Here is a 14,479-nt window from a genome sequence, read left to right as displayed (position 1 = left end):
CGACCCAGTAGGCCTGACAGAGGCAGGCCTGAGCACACATTTGCCTTCACTAAACATCCATAGAGTTAAATTGCTTTAATAAAGTACTAATATGTGTAGAACGATCAGACTCCAGGTAACTTGGAAACACTTTTGTGGCACAAGTATAGGAAGGGCCAGAGGAAAGGGAAGCAGATGGACAGGTGGAGCTGTCTGTAAAGGCTTCTTGAAGGAGGAGAAATGCTGCCTTGAAGAGGGTAGGAAGAGGGCACAATCCCAAATGGGCTGTTTCTTTTTTCTACTTTCTCACTAGCTTTCCCTGAATAAGTGAGTTCTTGGTAGGTGGGGTGCATGTATGCTTACAAGCAGCTGAGGGACAAGGACATTGAACCTGGACATTTAGAAGTGAGATAACATGAAAGCACTTGGTGGGGTACAATAGAGATCACAGACAGGTTTTGGAGACAGATTAGGATGGTTGTAACACAGTATGGCCTTTGATTAGTCACATGAGATCTCCCATATGCATAAATATTCAATGCATTTTTATTGAAAATCTTCTTGGTGCCAGACATAGTGTTACATGCCAATGATGAAGTAGAGAAAACTGCCCTGATATAACTGGCAAGGGAGAGAGACCTTAAACAGGTAATCATACAAAAGTACAGCTTGCTGCTGGGCATGGTGGTGTTTGTCTCCAGTTCTAGTTACTCAGGGGGATAAGGCCAGAAGATTGCTTGAGCCCAAGAATTTCAGACCAGCCTGGGCAACAAAGCAAGATCCTTTCTCCAGAAAAAAAAGTACAGAGTGCTGTAAGAGCATATAACAGAGCCAACTTCTCAGTCTTAGTTTCATTTTAAAATGAGAATGGTTGGGTGTGGTTGCTCATGCCTGTATTCCTAACACTTTGAGAGGCCAAGGTGGGACGATCACTTGATCTCAGGAATTTGTAACCAGCCTAGGCAATCATAGCAAACCTCATCTCCACACACACACAAAAATTAGCTGGGCATAGTGGCACATGCCTGTAGTCCCAGTTACTTGCTAGGCTGAGGTGGGCGGATCACTTGAGCCTAGGTGTTTGAGGTTGCAGAGAGCTATGATCGTGCCACTGTACTCCAGTCTGGGTGACAGAGTGAGATCCTGTCTCTAAAAACCAACAAATAAAAAACAATAAAATGGGACTGGCAAGTGCTGCATGAAATTGTGAGGATTAAATGACATAATGCATGTGGAGCCCTCGTAAATTGCCCGAGGGTAGAGCAAATAAACATTAGTTAATTTCTCTACACTCCCTTGATGTTTTCAGGTATCCTCCACCTTGGTTAATTCTTCCCTCTCAATGTCAAAGTGCTGAAGCTGACTAGTTTCCCTGAAAGAGAGAGGAGGGGACAGAGAGTGAGAGGAGAAAGGACCTGAACTAATCTCACCAGTGCCCTGAGGATTCCAAAGGGGTCTTCCCAGCCTATTCCTCACTGAACTCCAGCTCCTGGAGTTCACCAGTGATCCACAGGGGTCTTGGCTTAGCTCCAGTCCCAGCCCCTTTAGGTTACCCTTAAATCTGAATTCTCTTTTGCCTCTGCTGTGGCTCCAAGGCACTCAGGCTTCTTGGGGCTCCTCTTGATCCTTTGGTCTTCCCTCTCTCAGCTGGCCTCAAGAGTAGAATACAGTTTCCTCTTCATTACTCCTTTTTTTTTTTTTTTTTTTTTTTTTGAGACAGAGTCACCAGGCTGGAGTGCAGTGGCACCATCTCTGCTCACTGCAACCTCCGCCTCCTGGGTTCAAGCAATTCCCCTGCCTCAGCCTCCTGAGTAGCTGGAATTACAGGCATACACCACCATGGCCAGCTAACTTTTTCTATTTTTAGTAGAGATGGGGTTTCACCATTTTGGCCAGGCCAGTTTCGAACTCCTGACCTCAGGTGATCCGCCCACCTTGGCCTCCCAAAGTGCTGGGATTACAGGCGTGAGCCACGGTGCGTGGCCTTTATTTTATTTTTTATTTTTTGAGATGGAGTTTTGGCCTGTAGCCCAGGTTGGAGTGAGTGCAATGGCACGATCTCAGCTCACTGCAGGCTCCGCCTCCTGGGTTCCAACAATCCTCTTACCTCAACCTCCTGAGAAGCTGAGATTACACTTGCCTGCCACTGCGCCTGGCTAATTTTTTGTATTTTAGTAGAGATGGGGTTTCACCATGTTGGCAAGGCTGGTCTTGAACTCCTAACCTCAAGTGATCCACCTGCTTCGGCCTCCCAAAGTGCTGGGATTACAGGGGTGAGCCCCTGCGACTGGCCTCCTTTTCATTACTCCTCTTTATTGCTGCCCCCCAAAACAAGTCTAATATCCCATTTCGTGGGCTTTGATGGGCCAGAAAGGAGACAGCAGAAAGAACTAAAAAGAGGTTACAAATTAAACAAAGTTCTAGAGTCACAATCTCCGATCTTCTTTTCTTTTTTCTTTTTTTTTTGGAAATGGAGTCATGCTGTGTCTCCCAGGCTGGAGTGCAGTGGCACAATCTCGGCTCACTGAAACCTCCACCTCCCAAGTTCAAGCCATTCTCCTGCCTCAGCCTCCCAAGTAGCTGGGACTACAGGCAAGCACCACCACGCCCGGCTAATTTTTGTATTTTTAGTAGAGATGGGGGTTTCACCATGTTCACCAGGCTGGTCTCGAACTCCTGACCTCAAGTGATCTGCCTGCCTCAGTCTCCAAAAGTGCTGGGATTATAGGCATGAGCCACCACACCTGGCCGAACTTTTGTTCTTGACTCCCTCAAGGAACTAAATGGATGAAAGGAGTGGGGACAATGGCCATGCCCTATCTTCCAAGAGGGTCCCTTCTCCCAGGCAGGCAGGACAATAGTTGTCCTGTTTGCCTCCAGGACAGCTTTGCATCTTTGAGGTTTTCCAAGCCAGGTGGTGGTACCCAATCATCTGGCATAATCCCCGCCCCAGGAAAGTTCTCCATCCTCAGTCCTGGTATTCTAAGAGCAACCCAACTATACATGTCCAGTTGATTCGGGATTCCCTGTTGCCTCCCTTCTTTCTCCCCAATTCTCATCTTTGCCATTTACTTGCTGTATGATCCTAGGGAAGTTGCTGAATAATAAGAAATAATGTTAAGAAAACAACTGAGATATGTTTTACATATGCTTTACATGTATTAACTCAATAAATATAACAAGTCTATAAGGCAGGTAATACTATTTCCATTTTACAGTTAAGAATACTCACAGAGGCCGGGCGCGGTGGCTCAAGCCTGTAATCCCAGCACTTTGGGAGGCCGAGACGGGCGGATCATGAGGTCAGGAGATCGAGACCATCCTGGCTAACACGGTGAAACCTCGTCTCTACTAAAAAATACAAAAAACTAGCCGGGCGTGGTGGCGGGCGCCTGTAGTCCCAGTTACTTGGGAGGCTGAGGCAGGAGAATGGCGTGAACCCGGGAGGCGGAGCTTGCAGTGAGCTGAGATCCGGCCACTGCACTCCAGCCTGGGTGACAGAGCGAGACTCTGTCTCAAAAAAAAAAAAAAAAAAAAAAAAAGAATACTCACAGATAGGCTGGGTGAGGTGGCTCACGCCTGTAATCCCAGCACTTTGGGAGGCCGAGGCGGGCGGATCACCTGAGGTCAGGAGTTCAAGACCAGCCTGACCAATATGGTGACATCTTGTCTCTACTAAAAAATAATATATATATATATACAAAAATTAGCCGGGCATGGTGGTGTGCACCTGTAATTCCAGCGACTTGGAGGCTGAGGCAGGAGGATCCACTTAAACCACGGAGGTGGAGGTTGCAATGAGCTGAGATCACACCACTTCACTCCAGCCCGGGTGACAGAGCAAGACTCTGTCTAAAAAAAAAAAAAAAAAAAGAATTCTCACAGATAGGAAAATTGAACGTGTCAGATTTAATTTCCTTTGTAAGATGAATCTAAATTGTGTTACACCTCAGGATTGCTGTGGATATTCATTATAGGAGATAACATGTAAGCTCCATGAGGGCAACAAGGGTTGCTTATTTTATTTAGTGCTATATTCCTAGTGCCTAGAACAGTGCCTGGTATGGAAATACTTTGCTCAGTAAATATTGGTTGAATGAATGATTGAATGTAGCATGTTTAGCATAATACCTGGCACACAATAGTACCTTCTAAAACCACAGCTATTGTTTAACCTTGATCTCTCTTGCCTCCTCACCTGGCCATCTAATTAATCACCACATATTTCTCAAATCTGAACCCTTTTCTATTCCCATCATTATTGTCCAAATTAGAATTCAGGTCTTGCCCAAGGTCACACAGCTAACATGAAGGTGAGCTGGGTTATCAGCACAGGTCTATCAGACCATGTCACTTGTTTCTAGCTTCTACCTTCTCCAATCCTTTCTCAACACTATTGCCAGAATAATTTCTGCAAATCACAGTTACCTGATCTTGGCATAATGCTTTAATGGCTCTGAAATTTCTTGCAGAATAAGAGCCAGCAGTTTTTGAGCACATTACGAGAAGGACTGTGCTAATTGTTTTACTTATTAACACATCTAAGCCTTACAAAATCCTACTTTTATTCAGATGGAGGAATCGGAGGGCAGAGAGATTGAGTAACTGGCCCAGAGTCACACAACATTGCTTGGATGTGAATCTAGGCAGTCTGATCCCAGAACCCCACTTCTCACCCACACTCCCCAATCTGTGAGTCTGCACAGCCTTCCTGACTGCTTTAGACTGTTACTTGTCCTTCCTCTGTGCTCCCTCACCTATTCCTCTACCAATCCCTCTCAAAGCATATTGACATGTGCTAATTATCTACACACACACACACACACACACTCTCACCCCATTTTTTTCCCCATAAAAATGGAGCTTTTTGAGAGTAGCAACTAAGTTGTTACAAATAGGTGCTCAGTAGGTGTTAAATGAATGAATGAACATTGCAAGCAAGATTCCAGAACTGACTGTGGATAAGGAGATGATTCTCTGTGTGAAACTAGCTTAGGAAGAGTTGTTGCTAGAAGCTAAGGTCTCTCATTTTCTACCCAGCCAGACCTTGGGCAATTTCTCAGCGATAGCGATACTTTCCATTTTTGGACACCAGGGAGCGCTACTAATAATGCAACGCAAACTAGGGGATTCCTAAACTTTTCTGAGCAGATTTTGGACTCTCAATTATTATTTCTAGCAAAGTCTCCCTCATTTTCCGAATGAAAGCTGTTGGTAACCAGAAACCCTGTGGTGTGAAGAAAGGATAGTTAGGCTGCTGTACAGAACACACATCATTAATTTATTCACTTAGCAAAACGTTTATTGAGTACCAGCCATGTAATGGGCAACCTAGACTGTGAAAATATAAAGATGAATAAAATGCAACCCTTGATGAGCTCAGAGGCTAATGTAGAAGATACATACTTATCAAATAATCATAATTCAGCTGTGCATGGTGGCACGTGCCTGTAGTCGCAGCTACTCGGGAGACTGAGGTGGGAGGATCGCTTGAGCCCGGGAGTTGAAAGTTGCAGTGAACTATAGTTGCACCACTGCACTTTAGCCTGGGCAACAGAGTGAGAACTCTAAATATAAATAAATAAATAAAAATAATATTCCTGTTCAAAAAATAAAACTCACTTGAGCCCAGGAGGTTAAGGCTGCAGTAAGCCATGATCGTACCACTGCACTCCAGCCTGGGTAACAAAGACCCTATCTCAAAAAAAAAAAAAAAAAAAAAAAAAAAAAAAAAAAAAATCATAACCCAGTTACATAAGTTTACTCTAAGGTATAGAGGAAGACTGAAGAGACAGGGGAAGTCAGGCAAGGTGCTAAAGCGGGGTGGAGCTTTTGAGTTTTTCTAAAAATCATAACCTTTTATTTATGATAAGGTATCATCATTGGTCAGGGCATGGATGCTTTTATTTAACTTGAGCTGAGACTTGAAGGATGGGGAAGGAATCCCAAAGAAGAAAGCAAGCTTGGCTCTCACCTGCCACTTTATCTCCTCAGCCTCAGTTTCTTAATCTATAAAATGAGTAAAGTAGTCCCCTCTTATCCATGGAGAATATATTCCAAGACCTCCAGTGGATGCGTGAAACTGCAGATAGTATCAAACTCTATATATATTGTTTTCCTATACACATACCTATGATAAAGCTTAATTTATGAATTGCACACAGTAAGAGATGAACAAAAATAGTTAATAATAAAATAGATCAATTGTGGTCTCTCTCTTTCCTGCCTCTCTCTGTCAAAATATCTTATTGTACTATACTCACTTTTTTTTTTTTTTTGAGGTGGAGTCTCGCTCTGTCACCCAGGCTGGAATGCAGTGGTGCAATCTTGGCTCTCTGCAACCTCTGCCTCCTGGGTTCAAGCGATTCTCCTGCCTCAGCCTCCTGAGTAGCTGCAATTACAGGCGCATGCCACCACACCCTGCTGATTTTTATATTTTTAGTAGAGACCGGGTTTCACCATGTTGGCCAGGCTGGTCTTGAACTCCTGACCTCAGGTGATCCACCCATCTTGGTCTCCCAAAGTGCTGGGATTACAGGCTTCAGCCACTGCACCCGACCCCATACTCACTTACTTTTGGACAGAAGTTGACCTCAGGTCAACCTGGGGACCACCGTGTAGCCCCTGTTTTATCTAGCAGAGCTTCTTTGAGGAAGAGATGAGATAATACATGTGAAAACTCTTGCAAATAGTGGAATAGAGGCATAAGAATTAGTTAATCCAATTTGATTTAGCCAACAACTTCAGAACATCTAAGCAAGGCCCTAAGATTAATTCAAGGGAGATATACTGCATAGGTATAAAAAGAGAGATGGGAGAAAGCTCTCTGTTTCCTCCTGAGGCTTACAATATGGTGAGGGGTCCTTTTTTTTTTCTTTCTTTCTTTTTTCTACAGATTCTTGCTCTATTACCCGGGCTGGAGTGCAGTGGCAATCATAGCTCACTGCAGCCTTGACCTCCTGGGCTCAAGCCATCCTCCTGGCTCAGCCTCCTGAGTAGCAGGGACTACAGGGACACACCACCATGCCAAGTTAATGTTTGTATTTTTTTTGTAGAGACAGAGTCTCACTATGTTGCCTAGGCTGGTCTCAAACTCCTGGGCTATAGTGATCCTCCCATCTCAGCCTCCCAAAGTGTTAGGATTTTAGGTGCAAGCCCTAGTACATACCTGGGTTCTTGCAAGGGTCACATTTTTAGAAGGATGAAGCATAGGGGCTATAGAGATGAGGGTCACAGTTTCTGATCCAGGAAGATCCATCAGGTTTCAGAATCTTTTTATTTTGTAGAATATTAAGGCTGCACAGGGTCAATAATCTGGTAGCTGACCAATTTATAGTTGGAGAGACTGAAATTCAGAGGGGAACTGACTTTTCTAGTGTCACATCGTGATCTTGGAGGCAGAGAAGACACCAGAATGTTCTTCCTGTTGCCTAGGCTGTGGCTTCGGCTCCCAGGTACCATTTATTTGTTATTTTGTTTTAGTTTTGAGATGGAGTCTCACTCTGTCACCAACGCTGGAGTCCAGTGGTGTGATCTCGGCTGTCTGCCTCCCAGGTTCAGGTGATTCTCCTGCCTCAGCCTGCTGAGTAACTGGGGTTACAGGCACGTGCCACCATGCCCAGCTAATTTTTGTATTTTTAGTAGAGATGGGATTTCATCATGTTGGCCAGGCTGTTTTCAAATCACTGACTTCAAGTGATCTGCTGGCCTTGGCCTCCCAAAGTGCTGGGATTACAGGTGTGAGCTCTGGTGCCCAGTTATTTATTTTTATTTTTAATTGTGGTTAAAAAATATATAACATACATTTTACCATCTTAATTTTTTTTTTTTTTTTTTTGAGACAGAGTCTTGCTCTGTTGCCCAGGCAGGAGTGCAGTGGTGCAATCTCGGCTCACTGCAAGCTCCACCTGCTGGGTTCACACCATTCTCCTGCCTCAGCCTCCCGAGTAGCTGGGACAACAGGCGCCCACCACCACGCCTGGCTAATTTTTTGTGTTTTTAGTAGAGACGGGGTTTCACCGTGTTAGCCAGGATGGTCTCGATCTCCTGACCTTGTGATCTGCCCACATCGGCCTCCCAAAGTGCTGGGATTACAGGCGTGAGCCACTGCGCCCAGCCTCATCTTAATCATTTTTAAGTGTACAATTTAGTCATGTTAAGTACATTCATATTATTGTGCAGCCAATCTCCAAAACTTTTTTCAACTGGTAAAACTGAAACTATTTCCAGCTGTCCCCTCTCCCCAGTCTCTGGCAACCACTACTCTACTTTCTGTCTCTATGAATTTGGCTGTTTTAGGTACATTCATATAAATGAAATAACAGTATTTATCCTTTTGTGACTGGCTTATTTCACTTAGCTGGCTATCCTCAAGGTCCATCCATGTTGGAGCATTGTCAGGATTTCCTTCTTTCTTAAGGCGGTGTAGTATTTCATTGTACCTATGCACCATATTTTGTTTATCCATTCATCCATCCATGAACACCTGGGTTGCTTTCACCTTGTGGCTGTTGTGAATAATGCTGTTATGAACATGGGTGTATAATTTTCTTTAAGACCCTGCTTTAATTTTTTGGGTGTACACCCAGAATTGAAATTGGTGCATCACAGTAACTATTTTTAGTTCTTAGACACCATTTTAGCATCACAGGAAATTCGACAGGCTCCAAGAGGTTTAAGATCTTGGTGTAAATTGGTAACAGACCCTGGCTTCCTGCCTGCAAGACCTATTTGTTGTACCAAATAGATAAGCACCCATAACCCCGAAGAAATCATGTGGTGGTGAAAAGAAATGCTGTAGTCGAGTTTGAAGGAAATTGTGTTAAACATGCTTTACTTTGCTCATTTCTTTCATGTTCTCTTAGGCAAATGAGTGCATAGGCAGGAGAGCTGGCTTAGGTAGAAATGATGAACTGTCAGTCTGAGTGATTAATCTGGGCTGCAGACATGTTTTCTGTGGCCTATATAAGGTTTTATTCTTTTACATGCATTGCTAATATTTTTTTAAAAAGGATATGTCATATGAAAGTCCAGATTTCCATCTTCTCTCTCTCTTTTTTTTCTAAATTGAGACAGGGTCTTGCTCATTGCCCAGGCTGGAGTCCAGTGGTGTGATCATGGCTCACTCCAGCCTTGAGATCCTGGATTTAAGCGATCATCCCACCTCAGCTTCCTCAGTAGCTGGGACCACAGATGCCAGATACCACTCATGGCTAATTAAAAAAATTTTTTTTGTAGAGATGGGGGTCCCACTATGTTTCCCAGGCTGGTCGTGAACTCATGGGCTCAAGTAATCCTCCCACTTTGGCCTCCCAGAGTGCTGGAATTAGAGGTATCAGTCACTGCATCCAGCCCATCTTCTCTTAATGACATTCTAGCAATACTAGGCTCACCTTTCTGCCTGCTCTCCATAATCCCCACCATTCCCTATTACTCCTACCAACGTTTCTTTTCTTTTCTCTTCTTTTCTTTTTTTTTTTTTTTTTGAGATGGAGTCTATACTGTCCCTCAGACTGGAGTGCAGGGGCGCAATCTCGATTCACTGCAAGCTCTGCCTCCCGGGGTTCATGCCATTCTCCTGCCTCAGCCTCCCGTATGGCTGGGACTACAGGCGCCCGCCACCACGCCCGGCTAATTTTTTTGTATTTTTAGTAGAGACGGGGTTTCACCGTGTTAGCCAGGATGGTTTTGATCTCCTGACCTCGTGATCCACCCGCCTCAGCCTCCCAAAGTGCTGGGATTACAGGTATGAGCCACCACACCCGGCCTCCTACCTACTTTTCTTAATTGTATTACCTACCTGCCCACTTTGTCATTTGAATTTAAGACCCCTGGCTCAGGGAATAGGTCTAGGAGAACCTAGGTCGGGGTTCAACTGTTCTGGTCAATTTTCCAATATTCCGGTATTGAGTGTTAGTTTTTAGTATCTGAGTGTTCAAGTGAATTAACTCATGTCATCCAGCTTTTACAGAGCACTTACCATGTTCAGGGTCTATGGCTGGGTCCTAGTGTAACAGAGATGAATGAGGCACAGCCTCTGACCTGAAGAGTGGCAATCACTACCTATTGGGGGAGGGGCAGACAGGTGTATGGTCCAATTTTCGCCACAGACTGATTTTGAAGGGGTGGGCAGAGTAAAAGTTTCTAAGGAGACACATTGAGCTGTATCTGTAAGAATGAGAGAACAGCTACATGAGGAACTTTGGAGCAGGGGAGAGTGTTTCAGGCAGAAGCAACAGCAGATACAAAGGCCGTGAGGTGGCTGAGTTTGACGTGTTTAGGAACTTAATGAAGGCTAGTGTGACAGGAGCTTAATAGAGCCGGGGGAGTGGTAGTAGGTGACGTTAGCTACGTATTTTTATATCAACGGCCTAACCCTTAAGCCAGGCAGCTGTTGGGCAAATCCGTATTCCCAGTCTTCAAAGGGCTTGCTCAGAACAGGTAGCTGGTTTAGCACTGTCAGTCAGAGGAGGGACTGGGCCTAATCCCTTCCCCTGCTTCTGGTGCCAAGGACAGGGTAGGGCACAGAGGTTTCAGTCAAGATCTGCTGACAGCACGCTTGAGAAAAGAACAGGAAGTGCAGGCTTTGTTGAAGGAGGCTCAGGCGTGGCTCTCTCTTCTTTGGCGCACTCACTCTCAAGTCGCTGACACCTCCTCCACCAGAGAGGTAGCTGGGAAAATGAGATGCAGGGAGGAATCATTTACGGGCCCCACCGAAAAACCTTAAAGGGCTGGGAGCTTGAGGGGCAGGTAGGAAAACAGGCTGTGAGAGCTAAGGGAGGGCATCACACTTAGCTTGGAGGGGAGGGGAGGTGGGGTCAGGAAGGCAGATGGCACCCTTTAGCCCAGACTCAAGGAATGTGTAAGGGAATTTTAGCTAGAGTGGTTTGGACATTTCATTTTGCTTTCTGGCATCATCATTTCCTCTGAAAACACTCGCAGGCCCCAGTGGCCCTAGTGGGCCTCCCCCGGGGCGGGTCTTAGCTTTACTCTCCAACCCTCTGCAAAAGAGCAGGCCCTCCCAGGAGCGCAAGTCCTGTCTGCAGTTCGCCGATGTTTCCACCAGGGGCCGCTGCGCACGGGCGACGAAGCGCGCGGGTTCCTGAGCCGCAGAGAGGCGGAAGTCGATTGGTTGTCAGGCGAGGCGGGAGGGCGGAGCCTGGGAACTGCCAGGGAGTTGGGGGCTGGGAGCTCGCCGCCTGGCCGAGCCGGGCTGGGCTGTTGTCGCCTCAGGCGGCTCCTGGGAGGCTAACGTTGTGTCCTGGGTCTCTGTTTAGACCGCCTCTAGAACTGAGGCGAGTGGAGCAGCACCACGGCCCGGAGATCGGGGCAGGGCAGGTGTTGTCGCCGCCGCCGCAGGCCTGAGTTACCTGAGTAACTGCGGGTCAGGGACCCGCCTGCGGGCCGGCAGTTGGCGCTGGAGACTCTGGAGGGGGAAAAGGAAGCTGGGACTTGATCCTTTGCGCAGGAGGGGCGTCCTGGCAAAGACTAGCGCGGGCTGGGGGTCCGGGAGAGCCCGCTGGGGGCTGGGGGCTCCGGGGAGCCGTCTTCACCGGTTATTCCGGGATCCAGCCGGGCGCTGGGGCGGGCCCGGGCTTCACTGGGGGCCGGGCGGCGCGGGGCGGGCCGGCGGGAGAGCACGCCCCCGCTCGCCCCGGGCCCGCCCCGCGTCGCCCGCCCGCCTGGGAGCAGCTGTCCTGGGCCTGGCCGGTGTGCGTCCGCCTGCTGGACCTGGGCACCGCCAGCCGCCTGGGCACGGGACTGGGCGGGGGCGCTGACCTCGGCCTAGGAGGCCCAGGATCCTGGAGACGCCTGCGCCCTCAGGACCCTGCGGGTCGCACGCCCTCCCCAGCTTCTGCTGCTAGCCGCTCTTCGGCAGGGCGAGGTCAGGTGCCCCCTTCTTGCCTCTTTTCTCTGCTCTTCCTCCCCCACTCCTGTGCCCGCGGAGACTCCTGCCGCCCCCTCCCGCAGGGGTGTAGTAAGCTGCGGAGCTGACAGCAGCCCCGCAGCCACTCTGCCCAAAGTCTCCGGAAGCCGCACGAGCTCAGGCCGCCGCAGCCCCGGCGGACCCACTATTGGACCTGAGGAGCCAGCCCTCCTCCCGCACTCAAACTTGGAGCACTTGACCTTTGGCTGTTGGAGGGGGCAGGCCTGCGGGTGGCTGGACAGCTGCGGAGCCGCGAGGGCATCTTGCCTGGAGACCGTCGGCTGCACTCGCGGGCTCCTGGCTTTGCCTTTGGGATCCCGAGGTGTCCACATCAGACGCATGTTGACTGAGACCTAGAGTCATGGATGTATGCGTCCGTCTTGCCCTGTGGCTCCTCTGGGGACTCCTCCTGCACCAGGGTCAGAGCCTCAGCCATATTCACAGTGAGAAGGCGACAGGAACCAGCTCGGGGGCCAACTCTGAGGAGTCCACTGCAGCAGGTAAGGCCTTGCTGTGGGCTGGACTGGGCTGTAGGCTTTGGCTTAGAACTGAGTGGCCCGAAGAGGGCAAGTTGAAATCTAGGTTTGTACATGTGAGGTTCATGGAGGATCCACACATGGCACTGCCTGTTCCAGGTAGTCCAAGAAGTTCTTTCTGCTCAGTAGTCATGGCAAATGTCTCTATCTTTCCTGAACAACTTTCCTCATCAACCCCTCAGGATTTTTTTTTTTCTTGACAGTAATAAGAAGCCTTTGGGGCAACTTGACCTTTTAGATCAGCAAGGAAAGACCCCATCTTAGGCCTACTTGTCTGGAAGAATGGCCTGGTGAGATGATAAGTTCATTGCTCCTAGTCAGTTTTAGTACTGAGCAGCATGGGGGAAGTTGGGGCCACTTATGTTGGAAAGGGAAAGTTAAGGCTGGGCCAACTCTGTTGCCTGAAAGCCTGGTGTTCAGGTGTACCTATTCCAACAACCGTGGGAACCCTAGTCCCACCCTTCCCTTAGGTAGTCTTGTCTCTTTGCTGTGTGCATTTGAAATATCCAGACGGTTCCTTAGATGGAATCCTATTTACCACTAGGGTGTTAAATGGCCTTTTCTTGACATAGACATGATATAATTCCTGGGACCACTTGTTGCTTATTCTGTTTCTTCTGACTGATGAGGGTGGGAATTCCAGCTACAGTTCCCCTCGCCTCCACCGCGCCCCCACCCCCCCAAGTCTGCTTGCTAGGGAAACCATGCTACTTTTGATCTGTCATGGTTTTTCCTATGCAGTTGTGAAGGCTTATCAGGCAGCAGGAACCCTGGTATACTTTTGCAGTAGAAAGGAACACTTTTATGTTTTGTTTTGTTTTTTTTTTGAGACAGGGTCTTGATCTGTCGTTCAAGCTGGAATGCAGTAGTGTGATCACAGCTCACTACAGTCTGAAACTCCTGGGTTCAGGTCATCCTCCTGTGTCAGCCTCCCAGTAGCTGGGACTAAACACAAGAGCCACTGGGCCTGGCTAACTTTTTTTTTTCTTTCTATTTTTAATTTTTTGTACAGACAGGGTCTCTCTGTGTTGTGCAGGGATCCCTCCCAAAGTGCTGGGATTACAGATGTGAGCCACTGTACCCATCAAGGAACTCTGTTAAAATCCAGTCATTTTACATAAGGCTTAGAAGATCAGTTCTCTTTTCTCATTTCTCTCACTATTTGGCTGTGATCTGCCCAAAGCTGTGACCTGCAGAGTTGGGGAGAGTTTATAGATGAGTTGTTTCTGAGCATAAGCAAGTTCAAATGAGGGGATGTCTCAGTGGGTACCTGCTGATACAAGTAAGAAAAGGAAATAATAGGTCATGGTGGCTGGGGAGTTTCATGGATGGATCCAGAAGCTGGCTTTGGTGGTAGACCCTTTATTGGGCAATACCTTTTTAAGTTCCAGATGTTCCAAGGGGACTAGTTTCCAAATGAGGCCAGGGTTGCCCATATTGTAAGTAGGATACCTGGCTGTTGCTTTCTAGATAGGCTCTTCTTGCCTATTAATCCTGTCTCTCCATAGAGAGTCTCCTTGACCCTTGACACCTGACACAAAGCTTGGTTCTCTTTGGGCTATGAAGGGAAAGACTAGTGGGCAAATGTAGATGGAACTGTGAAGTAGACCTAATTATCATCTCTTGCTATCCCTGTGACATTCCTATTGATAACTGATAATATGTCTTTTTTCACTCCAAAATGTGAGTGCCTGACATAAAATGAATATTTTTTGGGGAGTGGCTGTTCTATATTTTAGACATAAACTAAAGGGATGAAATTTTGAATTTTAGACATTGGCTATTAGGAAGGTTGTTTTTGTTGTTGTTGTTGTTGTTTTGTTTGTTTTTTGTTTTTTGCTTGAAGTAAAAGGCATTCTAGCCTTCCTCAGGACCACCCCATGACTTGAGTTTTTGGAGACAATTCTTCACACAGCATATATTTCAGAGGCCTAGCTAGGCTGATTATACCACTTAGACCTACTCTTGCTCAGTTTAGAAACTGGTTTATGTTGTCACAATAATAGTGAATTCCAGGGAGGAAAGTCTCAGAGAGACC

The 14,479-nt window shown here is 47.2% G+C and overlaps 1 protein-coding gene across 2 annotated transcripts in view; it reads left to right on the top strand.

The window, feature by feature from the left end:
- Positions 1 to 11,665: 11,665 nt before the first annotated feature.
- The window catches only part of STIM1 (stromal interaction molecule 1), a 214,824-nt gene continuing 212,010 nt past the window's right edge, over positions 11,666 to 14,479 (top strand). For both annotated transcript variants that reach the window (XM_008019954.3, XM_008019953.3), the window contains exon 1: positions 11,666 to 12,405. In XM_008019954.3, coding sequence (XP_008018145.1) covers positions 12,267 to 12,405 — 139 coding nt within the window. In that variant the 5' untranslated portion in view covers positions 11,666 to 12,266. The remainder of the gene's footprint in view (positions 12,406 to 14,479) is intronic.

The sequence above is a fragment of the Chlorocebus sabaeus genome, chromosome 1, assembly GCF_047675955.1.
Source record: "Chlorocebus sabaeus isolate Y175 chromosome 1, mChlSab1.0.hap1, whole genome shotgun sequence".
Classification (NCBI taxonomy): domain Eukaryota; kingdom Metazoa; phylum Chordata; class Mammalia; order Primates; family Cercopithecidae; genus Chlorocebus; species Chlorocebus sabaeus.
Note: the sequence above shows the minus strand (reverse complement) of the source record. Positions and strands in the feature narration are given on the sequence as shown.